The following is a 25871-nucleotide window of genomic DNA, read 5'->3' as shown; positions in this document are numbered from 1 at the left end:
CCTTTCTTCGCCAGCAATTCTTTTCTTCTTGTGCGAGGGGGGGTTTGTGCTTCTTCTGGGCTTGCTGCCCCTATGTACTCCTCGTTCGTCCTGCTCAGCTCACCTCCGGATTGGGGGGGCCCGAGCTCACCCTGGGGTGACCAATCCTGGTCGCCCCATAACTCGTGGGCTATGTAAACGGGGAGGGGGTTCTCGCCCCCGGACGGCGTTTGTCCCGGGCTCCCATTGAGTCCGGCTTCACCTCCCTGGCCTGGGTTATGAACGTCAAGTGTGTGTTTTATTAAATGGAACCATGCCAGTGGGTTACTAACACATTTCACACTAGAAACCAGGAACACTGCAATGCACTACATTATATATACACACACACAAACGAACTTCTGCAAACACGCCCTTCTGCTCAACTTCCCTCTCTTCTTCCTTGCCAACAGACAGCACACACAACCTGCCCCTTTCAAAACATCATACCTACATTGGGACCTTTGTCTGGAACTCCTTACGGTGACTCCCTCTCACACCCATTAGCTTCACTGAGTGATTCTCCGGGACCCTTGGCTCACACATATTGGGGCTATCATCCTTCAGCCCCGATGATGGCCTTTTAACGAATAATAAGATCGAAATGCTGTTGACTCTCATACAGCCAGATTTTTACATTACAGCTTCTGGTGCACACACCATTTAATGGGAATCATGTTTGACTAGCCCTGGTATTTTTTTTTTACTGACTACCAGGGCAGCTGTTTTTAGACTTGTCTATATATAGTCATCTCATCTTGTCCCTTGTGCATAGTGTAATCGCCTCTTGAGCACCTATTTTAGTGTTTTACCTTTATATTGTTTGCAAATATAGTGTTTCCCTTGCACTATTCTCATGTTTCCTTAAATTAATGTAGTATTCAGCACATTCCTGGGTTTAAGAGGTAATCCGGTGATTAATCAAATTACAAAAAAAATCAGTCTACTATGAACATGTGATGAACCGTTGTTCTGTCACCATCTTTGAAAAACATTGTGCAACATTTCCACACCTGCTCTAAGCAACCAGGACAAGGCCTGCTTTCTCATCATTTTGAGGCAATGTATGGGAGCATGGAAATATGTCACACTGACATGTTTTGGCAAATCGCTGTCAGCATCACAAACAAAAAAGTCATGACGTTCCACAAATCTGAATTATCCTATATGTACATAGTGCCTCATCCCACTCTTTATCCGAACAACTGATGATGCGTTCTCATTGCAAAAAAACAATTCACTTCCTCATATTTTCTGCTAAAAGAGCCAATGACAAATTCAAAAAGGAGACATAATATTCCAGGGTTTAATGGTTTCTATATTTAGCATTATTTTCTCCTTTCCTTAAGAACAGTTATTACTAAAGCTTTACAAAAGCTGTGGAGTCATATGCTACATTATTACTGATCACAACGATTGAATGGTATCACATTATTTGGAATAAGCGTAATTCCTATTTTTAGAAATTCCTAAAGAAAGAATAGATTCAAAGAAAAAGACCCATTTTCCCAATGGCTCAAGATAAAGCGCTGTATTTTTCTGAACACTTCATAAGTATTTTATCCTAATAATACACGTTGTGAGTCTTCTGTTGCATTATTAACAGAATTACATTTCCCTTTAAAAATCAAATGCCAAATATAGCAGTGCCTGGGACCTATGAAAATAAGCAAAAAAGCTTTTACTTCATTTCAAAACCATAACAGAAGGAACATCAGGAAACACAATTTGGTATGCACAGTTCATGCAAATACATCTAGACAAACATATTAAAATAGGCGTTGCCATTGACAGAAAACCAGAAATGGGTCTTATAGACTGGGCTAGGCACCTCTTGATTACATCTGCTGCGTTGATTGTTGTTGAGATTTTTTTTTAAGGAAGCCCTCAAGACCTCTTTTACTACGATCAAACCACAGCAACCAGCAATCTCTGCTTTGAGGTTTTTATTTGAAATGTCAGTGTCTCTAGCTCTCATTCACACAGTGGGAGCGTGATTTGGATGCATCACTTTTCACAAGCACTTCTTCTAAATGGTTTGAATAAAGCTGTAGTGTGTTTGAAAAGTACATCTTTATAATGGTTAAAAGAAAGCTGTAGTGTGTTTGAAAAGCACCTCTCTATAATGGTTTAAAGAAAGCTGTAGTGTGTTTGATGTCAGTTCTTCACCAAGAACACACCAATTACTTCTTGTTGGCTCCTTGGTCAACAGTGGTTATATGCAACAGGCCAACAGATCGTTTGATACTCTGGATTTAAAGGTGTTTTGCTGAATTTCTTCCTTTACTTTTTCTTTTGTTAGTGGGAAGTGACAACTTGTATTTGAGGGTACAGTGCACAATTAACAATTCCGCAAAACAGGACACAAATAATAACACAACATTGTTAATTCCAGTGGCTGTCACAGTGTGACAGCTGCATAGGATGGAGAGACCCCAGTACTCATTTCACCAAGTTACTGTATTACTCCTCTTATAAAAGCAAAACACGTCTGTCCATTCCTTCTTTCCCACCAGACTCTTTCACTGGCTGGATAAGCATATCTGTAGAACTACATCTATATTAAACTCAAGCAGGGATACTTAGCTTTTACAATGATGCTGCAAGGTCCCATAACAAACGTCTTTCAAAGAATCACCCAGACAGTAAAATACATTAAAGTCACACTTGTTATGAAATTAGTTTGCCTTTAAAACCGAGCTTACTCAGCCAGTGCTTTACCTGCTTTTTTAGAGTCATATACGCATGTTCTATCTACGGCTCTATCCGTTTAGTTTCTGAGGAATATTCTGGTGTAGTCTAGAAAGAGTTAGAAGCGTGTGGAGCTATTTTATTTTACAAAGTTGGTGAAAGGGAAAATGTGATGGAATTTAGGAAATATCTCCTGTAAACATCACTCGACATAGGAAAAATCCTTATTCAGGCTGTAAAATAATAGGTAAGAAACTCTCTCCAGAAGAAAAGAGAGGAAAAAATGTGCCTGCAATGTAGGCTCAGGGAATGCTAGAGACAACTAGCTGGCACATCCATAATTCAGTAAGAGGCAAACTGAAGCAATATTACCGATGAGGTTTACAACATAGGACTGTTCAATGGTGACCACCGTTGATCTTGATGGGAGGTGGGCAATGCAAACGTAAACAAATTATTAAAAAAAAAAACCAACAGTTTGAAAGCAGACGAGCAGGTCATACATATCTCGAAGGCCAATTTCTCTGGCATTTCTTACGAGCCAACAGTGTGCACAGTGACGAGAACAGGCATGGACAGTGGACACCTATCTGGCTATCACATTCTTCGTTTCTATTACGGCATAGTTAATTTTTTTTTTTAACATCAATGAAAATGTTAGCGGCGAACTCATGAGTGCTGATAAACCCCACAGCTAGGTCACTGGCTCTGGCTTCTCTGAGGAGTGGTACTGTCAACTTTTGGTATTGCGTCTTATCCATTCAAGGGCAACAAACGTTTTCCACTGAGCAGGTTCGAGTCCTTTTTCTAGTCAAAGGGTAAGACTCGCCCTTACTTGCTAGAGGATAAAGTCATTTTTGCTGTGTCCCTGAAGCGATGCACAGAGAAATATTTTCCGACATCTGAGTTAGGAAATTAATATTATTTCTACTGAAATGAAACAAGCATTGCTGTACTCTACAGGCACTGAATAGTCATCGCAGAAGGGCCACTACATAGAAAGAAACCTCTCTTTCGCATCAGACTGCAATGAACAATGCACCTGAAAGACAATTAAACACACAAGCCTACAACAAATTAAAATTAAATAACAATTCTATACATCATGGAATCTTCCAATAAACATAATAAAACGCAAAAGCCCAACAGTAACATAATAAAAGGAAAACTGACTGGCAACAATACATATAAAAATTAATGCAAAAAAAAACCCATGAATCCAAATTTGAAAAATGTTTGCATTAAACCCCATGTCAGGGAAAATGAAGACAATCTATAAATCCTGCTACACAGCAGGGCAACACAAAAACCCCCTTAGTGTGAAGAGGGGGGCCTGCAGCACTTACAGAGATGAGGCTTGGGGTTTATTAGAACAATTTATGGTTGAATGCAACCAAAAAACTGTCAACTTCTACAACTTAGTGGCAGAAGCATACATTTATGGACAACTCATAGCTGCTACACTCGATACCACGGAGTAAATCAAAGTGCTGGAAATTGATTCTGCAAAATAAAAGACCTTCAGACAACATTTCAGATTCACTCGGACTTGCAATGCTCTGCCCAAATGAATACCAAAGATTCTGTAAACTATCTGACACACAGTGAGAGACGTGAAGAAGAGTATTACTTTACCTGTTTAAATTATAGGAGTGCAGGCATAATTCCAATAGGTTCAAACAATTAAACCATCAATACTTTACCCGACTTTCATACTTATAACATACAATTGGACAAAGCTAGGTAAAAATCAACCAAGCGATCAAAATCGTGCTAAAGGGTTTGGAATATATGGTAACTGAGGGCTGTACAATGAGAACATTAAACTAATATCAACTTCATTACTAACTAAAACACAAAAACCCGGGGATAGCATCGAGATAAAGGTTTTAACGGAAAACACCAGGCACACCAGGAGATTTGGGCTCACAATATAGACACTTACATGTGAGTATGATGTGCTACTTGTGAAACGAGCATTGGTGTGTAGAAGGCGTCCAACTAAAAAAACTATTAATACCACATTCATCTCTTCAATAAAATTTTCTTTTTTGGGTCACTTGATCCAAAGATGTACAAAATATATTACAGAAAAAGTACACTTTTCATTAAATAATCCATATTTCATTAACATGTTTCATTTAGTTGTTTAAATCTTCCTATGTACCATCAGCACTGCAAAATAAAGTTGTATACAAACTGTATAACTTATTTGACATGTATTATCTTGTCTTTAAATATGAAGACACTCCTGACATAATACAAAAATAACACTTCAAGGCAATAGGTGTAACCTATTTTGCCAGAGAAAACCATAGGTTTTGAAGAACAGTGATTAGGTGTCCGTTATCGCTTGTCAATCATCACCAAAGATGTCTCCAGCAAAGGGCAGATGGACATTGCTGCCCGTTACGTTGGGAAGTCTAGACAAGTCAGGAAGATTCAGAATACGCAACTTCAGTTCTTTGCGAATCTGTGATGCTCTTGATAACTTCCGCTTGTATTCCTGCAAAACAAACAAAAAGTAAAACTTTAATTTACCTAACTCTACAAAACAAGATTCATATATTAATTGGATGAAAACGCAACAAATTATGCATGATTTTGAGATTCCATTTGACAATGGAAATTTTGCACAACAGCTGCGGCCTCTTTCTGACAGAATCTCATACTCTCCTAACCTTTCAAAAACCTTTCATAACCTGCAGCGTTAAATTCTACCATTTGCTTTTAGCAAACTCTCCAACTTACAATCACAATTGTGGTCTATGCTGGATTTTTGTTAACATTCACACCAATGTCCAGAACCCACTAAAAGTAACACTGCTGCAGCAGGCCATCAAACTACTGTATGACATTCTGACATGAGAAAAAAAATATCTACTTGGTGGGCGTTCTTACACTCCAATCCTAGTCAAGAGATCCCTACAAGAATCAAGCTAAATACCAAACTTGCCAAAGTGGAGAGTAGGGGAAAAATCACAATCAATAGAGCACAAGAGAAAGATTACCATTCGTGTGTGAGCCAAATTAAGAAACAACTTACTTTTGTATTGAAAACTTGTAGAATTTGTGGTGGCAACTAGCTTCTGTGCCACATAGTTATCTGGCAGTTAGGGTAGATCTATATACATTTAAAAAAATGAATCCATTATCTAGTTGTTAAGTGCAATGCGAAAAACACATTTACCTCTGGGATGTATACATATCGAAAACAAAATCTAAGAAATAAATCTATTGCACCTACACTGGCAGGTGGGAGGCTAAGTTCACGAGGAGGTTCGGCTTTGAATATCACTGGAGGGTAAAAAAATGCTGGAATATCCCTGATAAACGTTGGAGGTAGGCCTGCCTTCTAGTGGGGGTGGGGTATGGGTGCCCCAGATTTTAAATCGTACTGCCTGGCCGGTCAACTACAGTGGCTTTCAGAGTGGTCTGCCGGACGCAACCTCTGGGAAATTGACTTCACCATGACTATGTTAGACCCGGGCAAACTACTTAACCTGCTCTGCCCAGGATCATTGTCCCTCTTCAGCCTCCCTAATGCTGCATATGTCCTTTGCATACTGGAAAATGGTGTGGCGCAACACTGCCCAACAGCGCCATTTGGCCCCAACATGCAAGTGCTGAGACTCCCCACAACAGTGGGAAGTCTCACAATGAGACAACTGCACCCTTGGACAAAGGTTGGGGCCATGAAAGTTGGAACACTATTTAGGGATAACTTTACTCATGCTCTAGGCCTGCCAGACTCACTGTTTTTGATACATGCTTGTACCACACAATATGTACGACGAAACTGGGCACCTGATGATGTCGAACCCCCTACACACTAATTCATACAACAAAATGGGCCACGGAAGACACCTGATCCGATGGTTGTGCCGGGGACTGAGAGCACATCTCTTGACCTCACTAACCCTGCTATGCACTAAACAGGAGGAGGACCTGGACCGCAATCTTAGGGATAAGGAGTGGACCTCCCTGCTAGAACACCCTAAGAAAGTCTCCCGAAATTCCTGATTCAAATTCATTCAGTTCTCCACATTACATAGGGCATATCTAACAGCACGTGGAGTCCATTTGATGTCCCATGCTTGTCCCTGATGTCACAACCAGGATGCTACTTTGACTCATATGTTATGGACTTGTCCTGCGATATCCTACCACTGGGCGCAAATACGAACCGCGCTTACGGACCTGGTAGTGAGGGGCACTTGGCAATCCCTAGAACACTGTATTCTAGGACTGTTTCCAAGACCCAAGGACGCTAAAGTAATGACAATTTGCAGACCTAGCACTACTATTAGCTAAGCGACTCGACTAAATCGTGGAGGTCCTCTGCAGCGCCTCTGAAATGGTGATGTTGCGCTTTACGAACTACACTGTCAATGCTCCATGTAGGGATGGACATTATGTATTAATAGGCATACGTTTGTTGTGACTGTAACATGTTCAATCTTTATGCTTCTTCTAGCGAGAGGAAGGATAAGTGTTATCCATTTGATAGTGAAAATGCAAAAACGTTTGGATGAAGAAGAAAAAAACCTTGGAGGAAGGTTACTCGCTGCAGTCCAAGCCACACTGATCGAAAATGCAAACTCAAACGAGCATTTATCTAGAAATGGGTCTGAATAGTTAGCATTCCCAAGAGCTGAAATCTATTCGACTGCTGACGATCAGTGTCTGCTGAACCTGCCATGTCCACATTCCTGACTCTTAAATTGGGATCCACCAGGAACACTCCATGGATGGAGAGCAGAATACCCTACAATCTCTGGTCACAGTCAGAGATGGGTAAACTGTGGGGCATTTGCTTGTTAGCATAGAACACTGCAGGAGTTAGGCTATGTTCATAGAACCATCTTCCAAGAAGTGGAAGAACTAATTTTTGTGCTACGCAACTGTCCTTCATTTCTATGGAGTTGCTATAAAGGTTGCATTTTATTGATAAAAGGCTAACACAATCGAATAAAGCACACAGAAGACCCCCCTTTGAGTAGGTTTGCCTTCAGGTCTACGGGATCCAGATGGGGTGAAGCAACAGTGCCGACCTTTAACGTCAATCGTCTCATGATTTCATTAGGAGGGAAGCCTAATTGGTTTTCCTACAACTGTCTCACAGCCTAAACCATAAACATTCACAAAGCCATCTGATGCACAGCTCCCTGGAACAATCAGGTTGAGATCGTAGAACCACTGTAGATCTGCAGGAGTGTGCACTTGGTCAATATAGGAGGGTGGGACTGCTCAATCTCTAATCACTGGAGGGGACATGATCATTGGGTGGGGGGGCGGACTGTAACGGTGTGACAGATACTGACCTATCTCGCTCTACCCTGCCATTGCCAGGGGAACCAGCACATAGTACTGCAAGGAGGTTTGGGGGAGTGGATGGACAGCTGGGAGACTAAGAATGTAAATGTAAATGTAGTGTACTTGTATAGCACAAATCGACCCCAGCTGGGGTATCTCAGCGCTTGTACGAATACCACTGTGGAACCCTTCCTGGCTTTTCCCTGTGAAGTGCCCACTCCTGGGCACCCCCAAGGTGAAGCCAGGCATCCTAGCGTTGTGGGGGCCGTTGTGGAGATTAAGCAAGCTATTGCCCAGAGTTGCAGAGTGGGACCCATGATTAGAATAGGCACCGAGGCGAGAATTATCAGGTCCGAGGAAATTGAGCCCAAGACGCGCCGAGGCGGGAATTGAACCCTGGTCCCGGGCTAGACCTCTGCATCAGGGTCTGCCGCTCTAACCATTGAGCCACACTTCTCCATGATTCGAGGAAGTACAATGGTAGAGCATGGGATTACTCCTTTTATTTTTGTCTGTGCACCTTCCATGTCAGATAAGATACATTTCTGGGTGCTGCACTCTTGTGCCAGGTTGCCCTCCACACCGAGTACCTTGGCCGCACTATCTCTAATAGCCCGCTGTTGATGGGAATGCGACTGGGGTAGCTCCAGCCGGCGATCCCTATGTGGGGCCTTTGCCCCAGTGCCTTGGAGGATGATACATACTGGGAGGGCCTCCAAGAGGTCATCTCAGACTATTTTGAATGCAACTCAGGCACGCCCTCCAACTGCCTCACTAAGTAGGAGGCCTTTCAGGTATTTACCATAGGGTATTGCATGGGGGCGACTGTGGGAGTGCGGAGGGACTTCGAGTGAGGATTGGCGTCATTGGATGGAACTATACACAGTCTAGACAACTGTGCGGGCATTGACCTTGCATCTGGGGCGCAGTTGGAACAAGGAACAATATAATGTCATATTGGAGAGGCTTTGGTGCCATAGTTATGAAGAATAAGTTGCTAGGGCCCATGACAGTGAGGCAAAGGCGGGCAGACTGCTGACTTGGTTGGTGTGACCCGAGGCAGCGGGGTCTAGATTACAGGTTTGACCATGCATGACGGGAGGCAGGTGTACTCTCCAATAGATACTAAAAACACCTTTGGGATTACTATACTTTATTATACAGGGGGCAGCCATCAGGGCCTGGGGAGGCTATAGACGCCTTCCAGCCCCCCTGACGTGTAGTGTCTTGCCCCAAATACTGCGGAGGAGAATGCAGGCCCTATTATGCCCCAAGAAATTAAATGTGCCAATAGAGATATGGCGCGGCGGAAGTCACTAGGTCCTGACAGGTTATTGGCCCGCGGTTGGCTGACGTATACGCTAAGGTGCTGGAGAAATGAGAACTCCCGGCTACCAACAGGGATGCACTGGTTATTCCCCTCCCATAGACCAACACGCAGGGGGCACCTACCAAGGCCTACCTGCCACTGTCCATGCTGAACATGGATTTTTTTTCTTTGAATATGTTTATTGCCATTTTGAACACACGATATAACATGCTGTATACTTTGGTCAGTAATATAAAGAAGTACAACAATTGTGTCTAACATTATCCTGCACCTTTGAATAGTTTATGCTGACCCTCGTGTATTTATTGGGTCGTTCACAGGCCTTTCATGTTTCTAATGGGGCAACAGCAGACTTAATTGTGATTATGTGGTCAATCCAGAGGGGGGGTGGGGAGGAGCATCATCTTGGTCAGTCAAGAATTCGACCTGTAAGTGTAGGATAGGCCCTATGCTGAACATTAAAGTAACTCCATCTGTGTAACTGCCATCTCAGGGAGGGGAGATGTCGGGGTTTCAGTGTCTGCCCATTGGCGGGGGGGGATGGGGGGGGGCGCGGCGGGGTTGGTTGCTGAACATTAATTTTGGAAACCAGAACTTCTCCCTCATGATTTTGTTGCTGCTTCCCTTTCCATGTGATTTTGAATCACTTTTTTGCACAGCAATTATGGTATTAAACTGTGTGATCCTTTTACCAATAATTATTTCAATGGAGCTGTCAACTCACTTTGAATTTGCTGGCAAGTTATCTTGTCGACCTTATTTCTAACTTCTCTTTTGATTTACATGTATTTGGATTTATAATCTGACTCAATTTCAGTATAGTACCATTTTCTTTAGAATCTTTTTCCAATTCCTTTTCTGCTATTCTTTAGAGTGTCGCTATTTTTATAACTAAATTATTGTATTCTTCTACCAGAGTGGCATTTTCTTCACATATGATAATAGGCGCCGTGAGATTAAGTCTCCCGGAAGTCAAAGAACGACTGGACAACAACACCCACGACAGCAAGGAACTCTTCAGCATCGTCAAAGAGTTCTCCAACCCCAGCGCCGGAAACAACGACATCACTCCCTCGCAAGACCTCTGCAACTCACTCGCCTCGTTCTTCCACCGCAAGATCGCCGACATACACAACAGCTTCGACGCACTGACCACGCACCCTACCACCGAACCAGCACCCGCCACCACCACCCTCTGCAACTGGACCCCGATCAGCACCGAAGACACCACCCGCACGATGAACTCCATCCACTCCGGATCACCAACCGACCCGTGCCCACACCACGTCTTCAACAAAGCCGACGCCACCATCGCACCCCATCTCCGAGACACCATCAACTCCTCCTTCCACACCGCCACCTTCCCGGACAGCTGGAAGCACGCCGAGCTGACCGCCCTCCTGAAGAAACCAACGGCGGACCCCACCGACCTCAAGAACTACCGTCCCATCTCGCTCCTTCCTTTTCCGGCCAAAGTCATCGAGAAGACCGTCAACAAACAGCTTGCCGCCTTCCTCGAGACGAACGGATCCCTTGACCCCTCGCAGTCCGGGTTTCGGGCAAACCACAACACCGAGACCGCCCTAATCGCAGCCACCGACGACATCAGAACCCTGATCGACAACGGGGAAACAGCGGCCCTCATCCTCCTGGACCTCTCTGCAGCATTCGACACCGTCTGCCACCGCACCCTAGTGAAGCGCCTCAGCAACGTTGGAATCCGAGAGAAAGCGCTGGAGTGGATCATCTCGTTCCTCACCGGAAGAACCCAGAGAGTCTGCCTCCCTCCGTTCAGATCCGAGGCCACCAAAGTCATCTGCGGCGTACCACAAGGATCTTCACTCAGCCCAACCCTATTCAACGTCTACATGAGACCCCTCGCAGCCACCGCACGCCAGCACAACCTCAACATCATCTCCTACGCAGACGACACCCAGCTCATCCTCTCCCTCACCAACGACCCCACCACCGCCAGAGCCAACCTACACGAAGGGATGAAAGACGTCGCTGACTGGATGAGAAACAGCCGCCTTAAACTGAACTCAGACAAGACGGAAGTCCTCATCCTGGGATCATCATCCTCCGCCTGGGACGACTCCTGGTGGCCCCCGGCCCTGGGCACCGCTCCCAAACCACCGGACCACGCACGAAACCTGGGCTTCATCCTGGACTCCTCCCTGTCAATGACCAGACAAGTCAACGCCGTTTCATCCTCGTGCTTCAACACCCTGCGAATGCTCCGCAAGATCTTCAGATGGATCCCCATGGAAACCAGGAAGACCGTCACCCAGGCACTCGTCACCAGCCGACTAGACTACGGGAACACCCTCTACGCCGGAACCACAGCCAAACTTCAAAAAAGACTCCAACGCATCCAGAACGCCTCCGCACGACTCATCCTCGACATCCCCCGACACAGCCACATCACCGGACACCTGAGAGACCTGCACTGGCTCCCCGTCAGCAAGAGAATCACGTTCAGACTCCTCACCCACGCACACAAGGCTCTCCACAACCTGGGCCCAAAGTACCTCAACGACCGCATGACCTTCTACACGCCCACCCGCCAGCTACGATCGACCAGCCACGCACTCGCCACCGTACCACGCTTCCGCAGAGCCACCCCCGGAGGAAGATCCTTCTCCTACCTGGCAGCCAAGACTTGGAACTCCCTCCCCACCCACCTTCGGCGAACCCAAAACCATCTCTCCTTCAGGAAGCAGCTCAAGACCTGGCTGTTCGAGCAGTAACTTACCCCTCCCCCAGCGCCGTGAGACCCACCCGGGTGAGTAGCGCGCTTTACAAATGCCGTGATTGATTGATTGATTTGCACAGGTTGTGGACAATTTTGGAGTCATAATCTATAGGTCTTATTCCTCATCTCTCCATTCTAGGTGGTATGTTTTTGGATTACCATAAATAGTTAGAAATGCTTGATGGTCCATAACAATCATATTGGCATTTCATACAACAATAAATGCTGAAGCTTACATGCACAAACTACAGCTGACCTCTCCTTTTTGGCCTGAAAGTATACCTTTTCCGTTTCCATTAAGGGTCTGCTAGCATATGAGAATTTGTGTGTTTTGGGAAATCTGTATTATTGGTTTCCTTTAAGGGTACACTTTATTGCGCTCAATATATTCCAAAATGTGCAGCAATAACTTGCCATTACCTAGAACGATGTAACTTCAGATACATCAGTTAGTATTGCAGCTTATTGAAGGCTGCATCTCATTTCATTCCTTCACTTGAAAAAGTAAATTTAAAAAACGCCATATTGACACCTTTTTTACATTTAAAGAAGCTAGGGTTGCTTCCATGAGTAGAGTGCACCTACATCTATCAGTTGTGCTACCATACTATTACTCCATTCAGGCAAACATAAGGAAGCCATTCATGCAGTTTCATCTGTTCTTTATTGTTCTTATACTTTTCTAATTGTTTTCTGGAATATCTCTGCTGCTAAGGTGGTCCCAAAGTAGAGTCTTTTTGAAAACAGATTTTATTGTCAGATTGCACATATGTTGCAGGGCTCTGTACCCCAAAGGCAACTGCAGTATCAGGTTATACATAAGCAAGAAAGCAACTGACCTTTTCAAAGGGATAACCAAAAAACACCTGACATAAGGTATCAATTAGAATATAAAAGAACCCCCCCAACCCCCCCACGAATTGCGCAAAGTCCACTGAGTCACATCCATACACAAGTAATGTAGAACAAAAAAAAGAAAAGCATGCGGATCAAAAACAGCATGAGTACACACACACCCCAAGTTCCCCCCCTGCACCAGATCCTTCCCACTGAACCCAGCCATCACTCCACTGGGATATAGTCCGCAACAGCAAGGAGGCTCCAGACCCCAATAGTCCGCCTATCGCTACCATATTTTGTAGTGCTTGTGAGGACACCCCCTGGCAACAAACATTGGCTGTTCCAGTCCCATGCAAAAGTCCAACCCGTTTTTCCAGGCGGCCACCGCAGGGGCCCGTGTGTCCTTCCATACCCTGGCTATATCTCGTTTCGCCAATGTGAGGCCCAGCAGCAGAATACGTCTTTTATATATATATTTACCCCAATCCCCTCCATAACATGTAGCAGGGCGAGCTGTGGTGTACGCGGAAGTGTCCACCCCAATACCTCCAACAGACAGGAAAAGACCCCCTCCAGAAACGATCCAGGGAGAGACATTGCCAGACAGTATGCAAGAATATGCCTTCCTCCCCACCACAACAAAGACATTCCGGGGAGGCAATCAATCCCGCCCGCCACAGGCGAACCAGAGTGAAGTAGACCTGGTGTAGGTACTTAAATTGGATGAGGTGAAGACGCATTGCTATGGCCGCTCCTCGGGGGGCGGCCAGGGCCTCCCTCCAGTCCTCCTCCTCCAATGTATCCACATCCTCTTCCCAAACCCCCCAGAGCTTCTGAAGTGTTGGGGAGAAGTGGCTGACCAGGGACTGGTAGATACGGGAGATCTTCTTTTCTCCAAATCCCCCATAAAGACCTTCACTTCCAACGGGCTAAACTCTGGTAGAGATTTCAGGCCCTCCAGACTGGGGGAGAGTGCATGGCGGAGTTGGACATATCGAAAGAATTGGGACCGGGGCATACAGAATTCTCCCTGCAAATCTTGGAAGGACTTGAGTGACACATCCCTCACGGTATCCCCCAGCGTCGAGATACCTATAGCATCCCAACCCCGAAAGCCCTGCAGAGTCGCCAGAGCAGGCAAACGCCCATTATGCCATAGGGGCGTTTCTTGGGTCAAGGTATTCCAACACCCCATGCGTCTCAGCGACTGCTGTCAGATTTTAAATACTACCTGCGTGACCGGTGGCAGCGCACCCCGCAGAAGGGCTGAGTAAAGTGTGTAGTGTGTGGGGCTCCCTAAGGCGTCTCTCCAATGCATATGCCGGGTCCCCCCTATTCAAGTACCACCACTCATTGAGGACCAATAAATGCGAGGCCTGTTAGTATGAGAGGATATCCAAGGTCGCCAGTCCGCCGCAGTACGTTGAGGGACAGGACGTGCGCAGCGCATCGCACCTCCCACAGGAACTGCCCCAGCACAGAATTCACCAGCTGGAACCATCTGGGTTTTGATCGGGTACGGGTGGTTCTGTAGCTGGTAAAGCAGCCGGGGGAGCGCAATCATCTTAAAAATCGCTGATCTGCCATATATTGTCAAGGGCATACGCGACCAAATCTTTATGTCCGCCCGAACGCGCTCCCAGATCAGTGCCTGGTTTCGCTCCCAGGAGATGGCCGGCACATCCGATAGGAATACACCTAGATACGTAAGGCCCAGCACTGCGTCCTGGATCGCGGACGCCCACTCTACCCCGGTCTCCCAGAACCTACAGTGTGGATTTGCGGGTATTCATGTATAGCCCCGACGATTCCCCGAATATTTGCATGATCTGCAAGAGCCGCGGCCCCGATCTATCCAAGGCCTTAAGGGGAAAAAAGTACATCATCCGCGTACAATACGATCCTGTCCGACAGACATGGCGCCCACTCAAAGCCCCTCATCTCAGCGTCAATACGCACGCAAGCCGCCAGGGGCTCCATGGCCAGGGCGAATAAGTAGGGTGACAGGGGACACCCCTGCCTTGTGCCTCATCTAATGGGGAAGCTGGAGGACCCCCTACAGACCGATCAGCCATACGACAACAGTGGTTTGCCATTACAAGGATGAGGGGTTCCGGCGGTGTGTGTATACCGTGGCCTCCGGCAGGCACTCCCAAGGGGCATAACGGTCCACATAGTACGCAGCAAAGATCTCCGCTATGGCCATTGGGTCCATCATCAGCGCCCCCCTCATCCAGCACCCCCGGAAGAGCCTGGGGATGGATGGCGCCCTGGCAGAGCCGATGAAGCATCTTACCCGACTTGTCACCCCACTGACAGATCCTGCTACTCGTTGCCAGCCAAATCTGCCAGGCCTCGTACATCAGGAGAGAGGCGTAGGACTGCTGCGTCAGGAGCAGTTGGCGCACCACCCGCTCCTCGCTTGCTTCCCGTATTTGACGCTCGAGCGCTTCTACCTCAGCTTCCGCCCGAATCAATTCATCCCTACGCTGCCTGCGGGGCGCCACACACCAGGCTATGTCCACCCCCGTAGAGTAGGCTTCAGCGCCTCGCAAAAGGTCACGGTACTGGAGACAGACACCTCGTTAATGCCAAGATAATGACCGATTGCCTCCCTCATGTGTTTCCCGTAGTCATCATCCTGCAAATCCCATACCAAGAGGCGCCAGCGAAAGGGCTGACGCTCTCTGCCCATCTGCAGCTCAATGGACACCGGGGAGTGATCTGAAAGCCCTTGGGGGAGAATCTCAGCCGAAACCACACTGGCCGCTGTCTCGCAGGGAACAAATATGTAGTTGATCCTAGAGAATGTCTTAAGTACAGCCGAAAGATAGCTGGGCTCGTCATGAGCACTTAAGGGGTTAAAGGCCCGCTCCAGCGTTCGGCTCGGGCCTTTAACAAGGGAGCGTGACTTTAATAGCCGGTATAGCCCAGCTATGAAGGGCTATAAGCTATTAGGACATTCTGCCACTAGAGGGAAAAATGTTCTAACAAATAAAGCAAAGGCCTCTCGGAGTTCGAGGGGCTTTAACCCCTTCCGCGCTGATGACGGAACCGCTCCGTCATCAGCCGTGGTAGCGCTGTGCTGATGACGGAGCGGTTCTGTCATGGCCCGCTCGACGCACCTGCGCGGAGCGTTCTATTGAGCGGGCGGGCCATGACGGAACCGCTCCGTCATAAGCACAGCTCAACCGAGGCTGATGACGGAGCGGTTCCGTCACCAGCATGGGCGCGCCGCGCGGCCCTCCGCCCCCTTAGCGCTGCGGCGGTATAGCCGCCGCAGCGAAGGTGTTAAATCCCCTCGGGCTCCGAGAGGCCTTTTTGAAAATAACATTTGAATTTTGTTTTGCGGGCCTAACCGGCCCGTAGAAGCACAGAGCACTCCACAGTCTTCAATGGAGTGCTCCACATTCCATTGTTCTAATAAGAGTTTAATCCTTGTGCATACTAAGTGGCAGGACTGATCCACCAATCAGTGTCCTATAGAGTGGAGACATTTGGGTATGGTAGTAGGTGAGAGTTGCCACCACGCCAAAATCTCACTCTGCTGAGAGAGATACAGATCTGGGGAGTCTCCAGGGCTCCATATGCCACCAATCAATAGTGATGGTTTTGAGCACAAATACAACACAAACAGATGATGGACGGAATGTTGAACATTCTCAACGTTCCCCCGTCACAGATCTGGGTTTAATCCATAATTATTTTGCTCACCACGTCATTCGAGTGTGGACACATCCATATGCAAATCAGCCTTGACACTGTGCCCCATGAGAACAGTCCAACCCAACTGCCAGGCCAGGTCCTCCCTAGACCGTAAAACAAGCATCCTGGGACCGGTTTCGGGGCATCACGCTTCATCACCTAGGCTAGCTTGAAACGGGTGGCGCAGCGAGTAGGGGCCCATGTCTGGGTATATCCTTCCCACTTAGGGTGAAAATGCAACCCAAACAGATGATGGATGGAATGTTGAACATTGTCAAACATTCCCCCAGACACAAATACTGCATGGAAAGTGCAAGAAGCCAGACCGACCCTAACTGAATGACTGACATAATGAACAATTGTTAGATGTTTGATAAGCAGCCAATCACCCAAAATGGCTCCCAGCCATCTAAGCCTGTGGGCATTTCATTTGGGACTTCGGTTGAACCTATGTGAGAGAAGATAGAAAATATATGGGCTTTGATAGGAAGTGAACCTTCAGAGCAGAAAACGGACAGAGGCAAAGAGCTCTCTCCATGTAGTAATGTACTGCAATGAACGGTTAAGAAACATGTATGTGATTTGCCCCTTAGTTGCTCCATGTGTGCAGTATCTTATTGCTTCCGACTACTGGCCTAGCAGACTAAAGTTTAGGTAAATATTTGTTTCATCCGCGCTTAAGGATAAACTTGCAGCTTTATACGCGAGCCTGGGAGTACCTGTAGGTACACTTTCATTCACTTTAAGATTTATATCTGACTCATGACCATTTTGAAGAAGTCAGAGTCTCAACTGCTGATAAAATGGTGCGGGGGGCGTTATCTTGGTATAAATAAACAAGGACCATTCTCTGGCCGTCATCCAATGACAAAATGAGGATTGCGTGTACTAAGAAACCGATAAAAAAAAAAAAAAACAATGCTGTTAAGAGTACCAGTTTTTCCGTGGGAACTGTGCAAGGTTAAAATAAGTGCTAAAAGACTGGGCTTTACTTTTATTGACAAACTCTTGCCCTGCGCACCCCCAAACAGAGCAAAAGATGTGCCTGCAACAACAACTTTGCAGTTTTGAAGCACTATATATATATATAAAACAAGGCGCATCTTTCACTCCGCTGAATTGTACGTATTTTATCAACTTTGAAAGGCTGAATGGTTAAACTGGCCTATTCTGAACTCAAACTGGGATTTGAATACAGCTGTCAGCAGCAGGCCCTTAACTCGTGAAGTTATCTTATTACATTATTTACTCTATTTGGGTACTAGCATCCGGACAGCTATACAAATAGTTTTCACATCTAAACATTCCACCTTCTCTTCATGACCAGGGGACGTATTACACAAGGTTCCCCGTGGGCGCAATCAGCAAAAGTGCTCCCTATGCATAATAGGGCCCCAGATCTCTTTCAATCACTAACTGAAGGAAGGCATCTAAAAAACAACACCCTTTTCCTCTGATCTAAAGATCAGATAACAAGATTGCGGTAAAGTATTAAAAATGAAATGCCTAGGCACAATGTGATCAAAGCAGGAGGGGTTTTGTTCTTCGGTCACGAGACACAAATATTTGCTGCGAGGCGTTTATGCCACCTTTCTTCTATCATTTTTACAACACTGTGTGCAGAGGAAAGCAGAGGATAAACAAAACGGTTACCTGAAAATGAAATTTAAGTACTATTAATTGCAACTTAAAGAGGTCTCTGTCAAAGGCCATGCACTTTAGACTGGAATCTCATTAAAACAGGGTGACTGGATTCTCATTAAAACAGTGTAGGAAGCTGGGTTTCTGTTGCAGTAACCCCCCCCCCACACACACACACTTTTTGCAGATTTCTGATGCACTTTGACTTGATGTGCCCTGGGTCCCTGCCAATCAGGTTCCCATGGCCGGTGTTCTTTCCCAAAACTGTACCTTTGTACCCCCAATTGGCACCTCTTTGGCCACATGAAAGTCTCTTGTAAAAGGTACCATGGGTACCAAGGACACTGTGAACAGGGAAGGCCTCTAAGAGCTGCAGCACATATTGTGCCACCCTTGGAGGTCCTGTACATATATATATATATATATATAAACACACACACATACACACACACACACACACACACACACACACCCACTGCAGGCTGCGTGTTTTGGTGCAGAGAAAAGTGAAGAGTCGACATGGCAGACATTCCTGTGTGCCAAACCTGCAACTCACTGCCTATGGTATAGGTAACACAACTCTCTAGCTGGGTGCACTATACTACTGGTGAGGGTACAATTGCATGAGCACTGTACCCCTACAGTGTCTATGTCCATTCTTAGACATTGTAAGTGCAGTAAAGCCATAAAGAGTATATGGTCTGGGACTTTGTCTTTACGAACTCCGCAGCACCATAATGGCTTTACTGACTTCTGGGAAGTTTGATAGCAAACTTCTCAGCATGATAAACCCACAATGATGCCAGTGTGGGATTTATTATACAATGCACTCAGAGGGCATCTTGGAGATGCCCCCTGAAAAACGACAAGCCTCTGGTGGGTTCCTTGACTGGTATACACCAGCCTTCCACCACGAGATATGGTTCTGGACCCCTGGGGTCGGAGCCTTTGCTCCCTGAGCGCAGAAACAAAGCCTTTCCTTGGTGGAGGTGTTTACACCTCCCCCAGGTCTGGAAGAGCCATCTGTGGCAGGAGAGCTTCAAAGACTTTGCCGCCTTTGTAACGCAACCCCCAGCCTCTCCTGCTATCAGGAGCAGGCCTCCTTCCTGTTTCCCCTTCTTTTCGGCAGGAACACAGCCAGGAAAAATTAGAACAGCCCAGAAGGTGTGCCCACCTCAACCAACCCCACCCCTCAAGTGGGGGAGGCGAGGTGAAGCACACTCTTCAGTGCTCGCCATTTGGCAAATGGCAGGAAATCTCCAATGAGGATTAGGGATTGTGCCCACTCCCCCGCATGGGGTAAGCACTCCAAGCATGTAGTCACCCTAAGGTCAGTAGCCCATTGGCTACTGACCTCGAGCCCCCTAAAACACCCCCTAAATGCAGTATTTAGGGGGCAGCCCTGAACCAAGAAGACAGATTCCTGCAACCTAAGAAGGAGGACGAAAGAAGGCGCCCAGCAGAGGAGACTGCAGAGAAGAACTGACTTGGCCCCAGCCCTACCGGCACATCTGCAGTTTCCAGAGATTCTGCGCCAAAAGTCGCCTTGTCCTGGAGTCAGCGACCTCCAGAACCCCTGGGAGGACTGACTGCCTTCAACAAAGACCGGATCTCCTGTGAACAGCAGCTCTGCTCGAAAGAAACAGCCAAGAATGACTGAGCCTGCTGAAGACAAAGAAACCCGACGACTAGAACCACCACTGCACCCGACGCCTACGGCCCGAGCCCAAGGTGCCCACCGGTCCCAGTGAGGTCCCCCATCACTCTGGAGTCCGAATCCACCATGGGTTGACCCCTCAAGGACTCCCCGACGTCACCTGCAGCCTCTGCACAAAGACTCCCCTAACCGTGAGTGGCCCGGTAAGGTGAAATCTGACCTCAATAGACACCCCATGCATCCAGCCGCTCTGCGCCCTGGAGAAGAGAACCCGAGGTGCATCTACGTCCCCAAGCCCTCTAACATACCTGCCAAGCTGTTGGTTCCTCCTGGAAGACTTCCTGGACAGAGCCTATAAACTAAAAACCAAAACTGGCAATCCCCATTGAAAACAGGGCACAAAACGTCAAAATAGCACCCTGCACCCAGTTGCCCCTATACTGCTAAACGGGATCCCTCTTTGCCCTGAGTCTAACACCAGGAGCTTTGCTCCTACAACCTTGTGGCCTGCTCTGAGCAGTCACCAACCGGAGGCCCTCTATACCCCATTGGATAAAACTGGGCCTCAGCACTCTACACCTGGCCATCCTAGAGCCACTGAGGGTGCTTTGAGAGTGCATTCTCGACACTGAGGGGGAACCCTGGTTCTTACCCCAGAAACGCAACTCCCACAACCAAGTACTTACCTGTAAACCGATAACTTAATTTCCTCCCATAGGCTGATAGGAGGAATAGACTGACTTTCTTTGAAAGTTCTTCAAAGTGTGGAGTCGGTTTGTATGAAACCTTGAAAAACTGGAAATGTACAAAAACTGAATTACTTACCTTTTGTCTAGGAAATGTCCGAGTGTGATATCTAGGCATATATCACGGAGTAGCAAAAGTAACTTAAAAAGTAATCCAAGAAGTAACATGTACAGTAATCTACAAAGGAACTGAAAAGTAATCTTGATCATTGACTTACTTGTAAATCAACCAACTCCATTTGAAAACGCATTCAACTGTAAAACATTGCATAAGATTTTGCAAAGTATTATTTCACTTACCTGCACCAGGCTTGGCTTGGTTCTAGAAAAAAAAATATTTTTGATACAAACACATTGGTCTGAGTTCAGTCTTTGAGTGTGTGACATAATTTCTTGTCCGAGTATGTAAAGCAAATGCTTAAAACTACCCTCTGAAAAAGCCTTACTGCTCGCCCACAAATAGAGAGTAAGGGGCTGTCTACTTTTATCTCTGCCTACATTTGGGGTTCCACTGGACTCTGCACACTATACCTCACTTTGGTATAATATTTACGAAGCCAGCTTCCTACTAACAGCACCAGTGGCGTCACTAGGGGGGTGTGGGGGGTGCGGACCGCACTGGGTGACACCATCACACGGGGTGACACCAATCTGTTTACGCTGTGTAACACAGCTCTGCAGCCTCGCCTCTGCTCTGCCAGGCGGCACTATTTTGGGGGCGGCGGTGGCACAGTGCACACATTACATGCAGTTATTAGTGCAAGGTGCAAGCCCACCCGGTTGGTGTCATTTCCAAATTTTACAGGGCTCGGGCCAAAGGCAAGAAAACTTTAAAGGAAAGGGTCAAGGGGTTAGGCTCTTTGATGTTTCCGAGAGACACCCCGGAGGAATGGAACTGCCTGTTAATTTGTCAGTGGAAGAAGTTTCAAGAAGGAGAATGCTACGGGATAAACCAGTTGGCAGTCGAACAGTCCCTGCAAGGGGAGAGCTGGCATGACAAGGATTATTCCATCAACAGTGCCCGAGAGAGCGCTACGACCGGGGGCACTTTCTTGTCCCTGGAAGACGGGAGGGGGGCACCGCAGCCCTGCTTCTGGTGGTTGCAGTAAGGCTGTGTAAACCTACCCTCTACAACTTTATTGGTGATCCATTCTCGCATTAGGAGGTCCGTCCCTGTCCACTCACTGCCCCCGTAGCATACACCATCGCTGATCGCTCCTCTAATGCTTGTCTCGCAGCTCTTACCGGACACGTCACGTCAGGAAGCAGAAGTACGTCTGTGTCGTAAATTGCTGCCCAACCCGGCCGTCCCCGCAACCCTTCAGAAGAAATCTCTTAAAGCAGCATTAAGAAAGCACGCTGTAAAATGTCATCACAGCTACAGTTAATAATTCATCTGCTTGGCTTGGTATTGGTATTGGTATTTGTAAATGTGATATACGGTCTGACGAGAAAGATGATCCTAATGTAACACATGCGCTAATCGCATGGCTTTAAGTCGGCCGGGTCCTGCTGGTGCTCAGCACCGTCGATTCTAAATAGCAGGTGCGGTGCCAAAAAACAGGTCCCTCTCGGGCTCTCCTTTTTTACCCTCACACTTAGGATGAAAAATAAATCAAAACTCTGCAGCAGTGCTATCCTTCACAGCCTTTGATGTAACTTCAAAGAGACTCATTATGCACAGTCTCATCATTTCAGAACTGAAGCATTGTCAAAGTTATATACAACAAAGGACAAAGCCATCGTTTTTGCTTATTTATCTTATGCAACTAACAACAATTGACAAAGCCAATAGTCCTGGCTTGTTGTGTAATGTTTCTTGGTTTGTCATATATCTGGATGCACTGCAGTGACAGCAAAAATCAAAATACCAGTGCGGTGGCACACTATGCTCAGCAAAGATTTTTAGCTCAGGTGTTTTTAAGCCACACCCTTCATTATATCGACCACTCCCTCCCCTTTGAGAGACCCTCCAGTTTTTTCATCACACTTAAAGCCCTGGCTAATCGGATCACCGTGTTCTGGACTTTCATGTCGCAGCATTGTGCATAGAGGGAGTTTTTAATTGGTTCTCTTGGACTAGGGGTCAGATTCAAATTCTATGCAATGTGGACCAAGGGCGCACCCTTTTCTTAAAGTGCCTGGCATGTACCGGCTGTTACAGATGTAGGAGCTGCTGTGGCTTTTGCTGTTTGTGGGCAAACACGCGTTAAACTTGTAACTCGCAGCAGAGGATTCTGGGCAATGTAGTCCAGCTATCATTAGTAATCCCGAGGTTCATCGCGCACATTAATTAGGCATGTTGGCAACATTTTAAAAAGGCACAGGCGATGTTACACTATTTCATAACACTATGCTTGAGAGGATTTTGCGCTATGAAAGGAAATAAGACCAGGCACACAGAGTGCAGTGCTATATGATTCAATGCCACAACAACATAACTTTTCCAGTTCTGGACTTTTCCTCACAATTTTCAGGTGGGATAATGAAAATGGTTGATTTGATTTACACCAAGAATAAAATTCTCAGAAAGAATTGATAGTGTAAACACAAATGGAAATTGGCGGACTCGGAGCGGAGGAGGTCCATGTGGTAAGTCGTGATGGGGTGACACCATGAGTTACCTGCACCGGGTGACACCAACCCTAGTGACGCCACTGAACAGCACCACTGCTAAAGTGCATATTGTCTGTTTCCTTCTGTCATAGAAATGATGCCAAGTACCTAGTGTCAGTTTATCTGCTTGATTCGCGCATTCCACTCGCAGCATTTTGCTTCTTAAGAGAAGGATCCAAAATCGCATGGGTATGTCCAGACCGAGGTACTCTGTTCTGTGTTCCAAGGGAACTCAAGCTACTGCTCACCGAGGACGCCCAAAGCTAAAAACTGCCTGGGTCTGCCTGCCTCTGCCTTCAAGGAACGCTGCCCAACCAGTTTAGAGTGGACTGCTGCTACATTTGCAGGACCAAAAGATGGTCCCATGCTGTAAAAACACAAAAAAGATAATAACAATATAACGGTATACATCAAAAGATTTCAAGAAATTCAATCTACCACTTTGGTTTTATTCTATCTCCTAATGTGCGCCATCTCAAATCTTTATATATCGGGTCTCGGGCACATGGTACTGCCATGTGCAAGGGACGGCAATAAAAATGTCGATAAAAAATGTCAAAGGGGCATGTATGCTTCCACAATTTCAATTGACTTTTAAGAGCTTTGAACGTCGGTAAGTTCATTACTTACAGATGTCTACTAAGACACTTTTTGTGCACGGTGGGAGGACATTCAGTTTGCAACTCCCATCTATTTGTTGGTTCAGTGCACGCAATTCAAATGACAGTTGTGATTTTAAGGCGCAAAACAAACATGTGCAGGTATATTCATAAAAAGACTGTCCTTTGCCGCTATGCAGAAAAAACACTGTCACCGCGTGTTAGTTCAGACCTTCGGTCGTCGACGCTCACCGAGGAACATTTAAAAAGAACAACAGATACTAGACTAGCCACATGGCCATTACAGGAGTGTTAATGTGTTGGACTTTCAGAGTTTCTCCGTTGACCAGGTGGCTGAGATGTATTAGGGATTCTTTATCAGCAAACGACAAATGAAAACTATGCCATGATGATGCAGATCCAGGGTTGGATTGGGATTATAAATCGGCCCGGGCATGCTAAAAAAAAGTGGGCCACATTTTTGCATATTGCCTTTCCGCAAAACACTGCTTCGGCGAAAGTTTATCAAAAGGGTTGTGGGGGAATTAAAAAAATGCACGGATTAGTTCACTCTGGTGAAACACACCTTAAAACAAGTGAGGCCACTTTTGCTCAGGTCCCCTGCCCCGCTCAATGTGCATCCATTAATGAACCGGCCCAGCGACAGAAAGGGAGGGACACCTCTGCTGTTGATAAAAGGGAGGTAATGGGCGCCCAACTGCCTCCAGAAAGGCCACTCAGACACCCACTGGGCCGCTGGGTGCATCCGAATAATGCAGAAACTGCCCAAATCGCCCACAGGCTGCTCAAAAAAGCAGCCCACAGCTGGAGCTTGGACACCGGCCCCTCTGGCATTGCCAGAGTGCCCGTGTTACCAATCCGACGCTGGACAGAGCACATAAAACAAAAAAATATATTTTGTGGGTGAACCACGGGGAGGAACAGTGTGTCGCACAGTCTCTTCTAGCAAGGCACAGCAAGGTAACGACTCTAAGTCCCGCCAATTCTAGGGGACATTTTAAAGCCCGGCGGTATCAAGTAATTGACAAGAACGGCAAGGCCACGCTCCCCCACACCTGTGTGTTCTCATGGTTGGAGGCTGGAACTGCCACAAATACGCTCATACATCCCAGCGTTTGGATGCAGGACCTCGCCCATGATCAGCACTTTACATGCACTCTTCGTTCTACCAGGCCAAGTGGCCAACCATAAGTTAACCACAACCTCGTTTTTTTCAATATTTCTTTAGAAATGTACGACTTCCTGAAACACTCTTTTCCTACTTTCAGGAGTTCATTCTCTATGAACAGTGGGCGGGATCTGAGGGACACGAGGTAACCATCCTTTTTAATTCAAGAAGAACAGTTGCCCTACTTTTTGTGAAAAAGCAAGCGCCCAGGGACAGTTAATTCAGAGTTGAAATGCTTCAGCTGAAATGTAAAACTGTGCTATGAAACCGAGGGAGCAGGGCCAGTCCTAGGATTTGTGGGGCCCTGGGCAGGATAGGAACATGCAAGGCCTATCTAATTTGCATAAGATGCAATGTCAAAGGGAGTGAAGCCATAGGAAGTGTCAACAGACCATTCATTTTCTGACAGTGTTGAAGCACTTTTGCAAGAAGTGGATATCACTGAGATGGCTACCATTTAGGCAGCCATTATTGCGGTTTGCTAGCAGCATAACCACCGCCCCTCTGGGGATTGTAGTCCTAATGAGGCATTGCCAGTAAGAGGAATTGTCCTGTGGACTACAACCTCTAAGAGCGAGAAGTGCATCGAGTCTTCAATGCATGTGAGTCATTGGTGTCTGTTCCATTCTGGCAAGTGCCTACTAAACTAGGTATACCATCAGCCCAGCGTGATGCCAGTAACAGCACCCATGCTCCTCTCCAGCGAATGATGCAGCCATAATCATAAATAAAACAGGATATACAGGGCCCTATTGTGTATGTGCCACT

The 25871-nt window shown here is 46.6% G+C and overlaps 1 protein-coding gene across 1 annotated transcript in view; it reads right to left on the bottom strand.

The window, feature by feature from the left end:
• Window positions 1-1304: 1304 nt before the first annotated feature.
• RPRD1A (regulation of nuclear pre-mRNA domain containing 1A) overlaps window positions 1305-25871 on the bottom strand; it is a 346882-nt gene continuing 322315 nt past the window's right edge. The window contains exon 7 of the mRNA XM_078687582.1: window positions 1305-5215. Coding sequence (XP_078543708.1) covers window positions 5066-5215 — 150 coding nt within the window. The 3' untranslated portion in view covers window positions 1305-5065. The remainder of the gene's footprint in view (window positions 5216-25871) is intronic.

The sequence above is a fragment of the Lissotriton helveticus genome, chromosome 4_1 (genome assembly GCF_964261635.1).
Source record: "Lissotriton helveticus chromosome 4_1, aLisHel1.1, whole genome shotgun sequence".
Classification (NCBI taxonomy): domain Eukaryota; kingdom Metazoa; phylum Chordata; class Amphibia; order Caudata; family Salamandridae; genus Lissotriton; species Lissotriton helveticus.
This window is presented reverse-complemented; position numbering and strand designations above follow the sequence as displayed.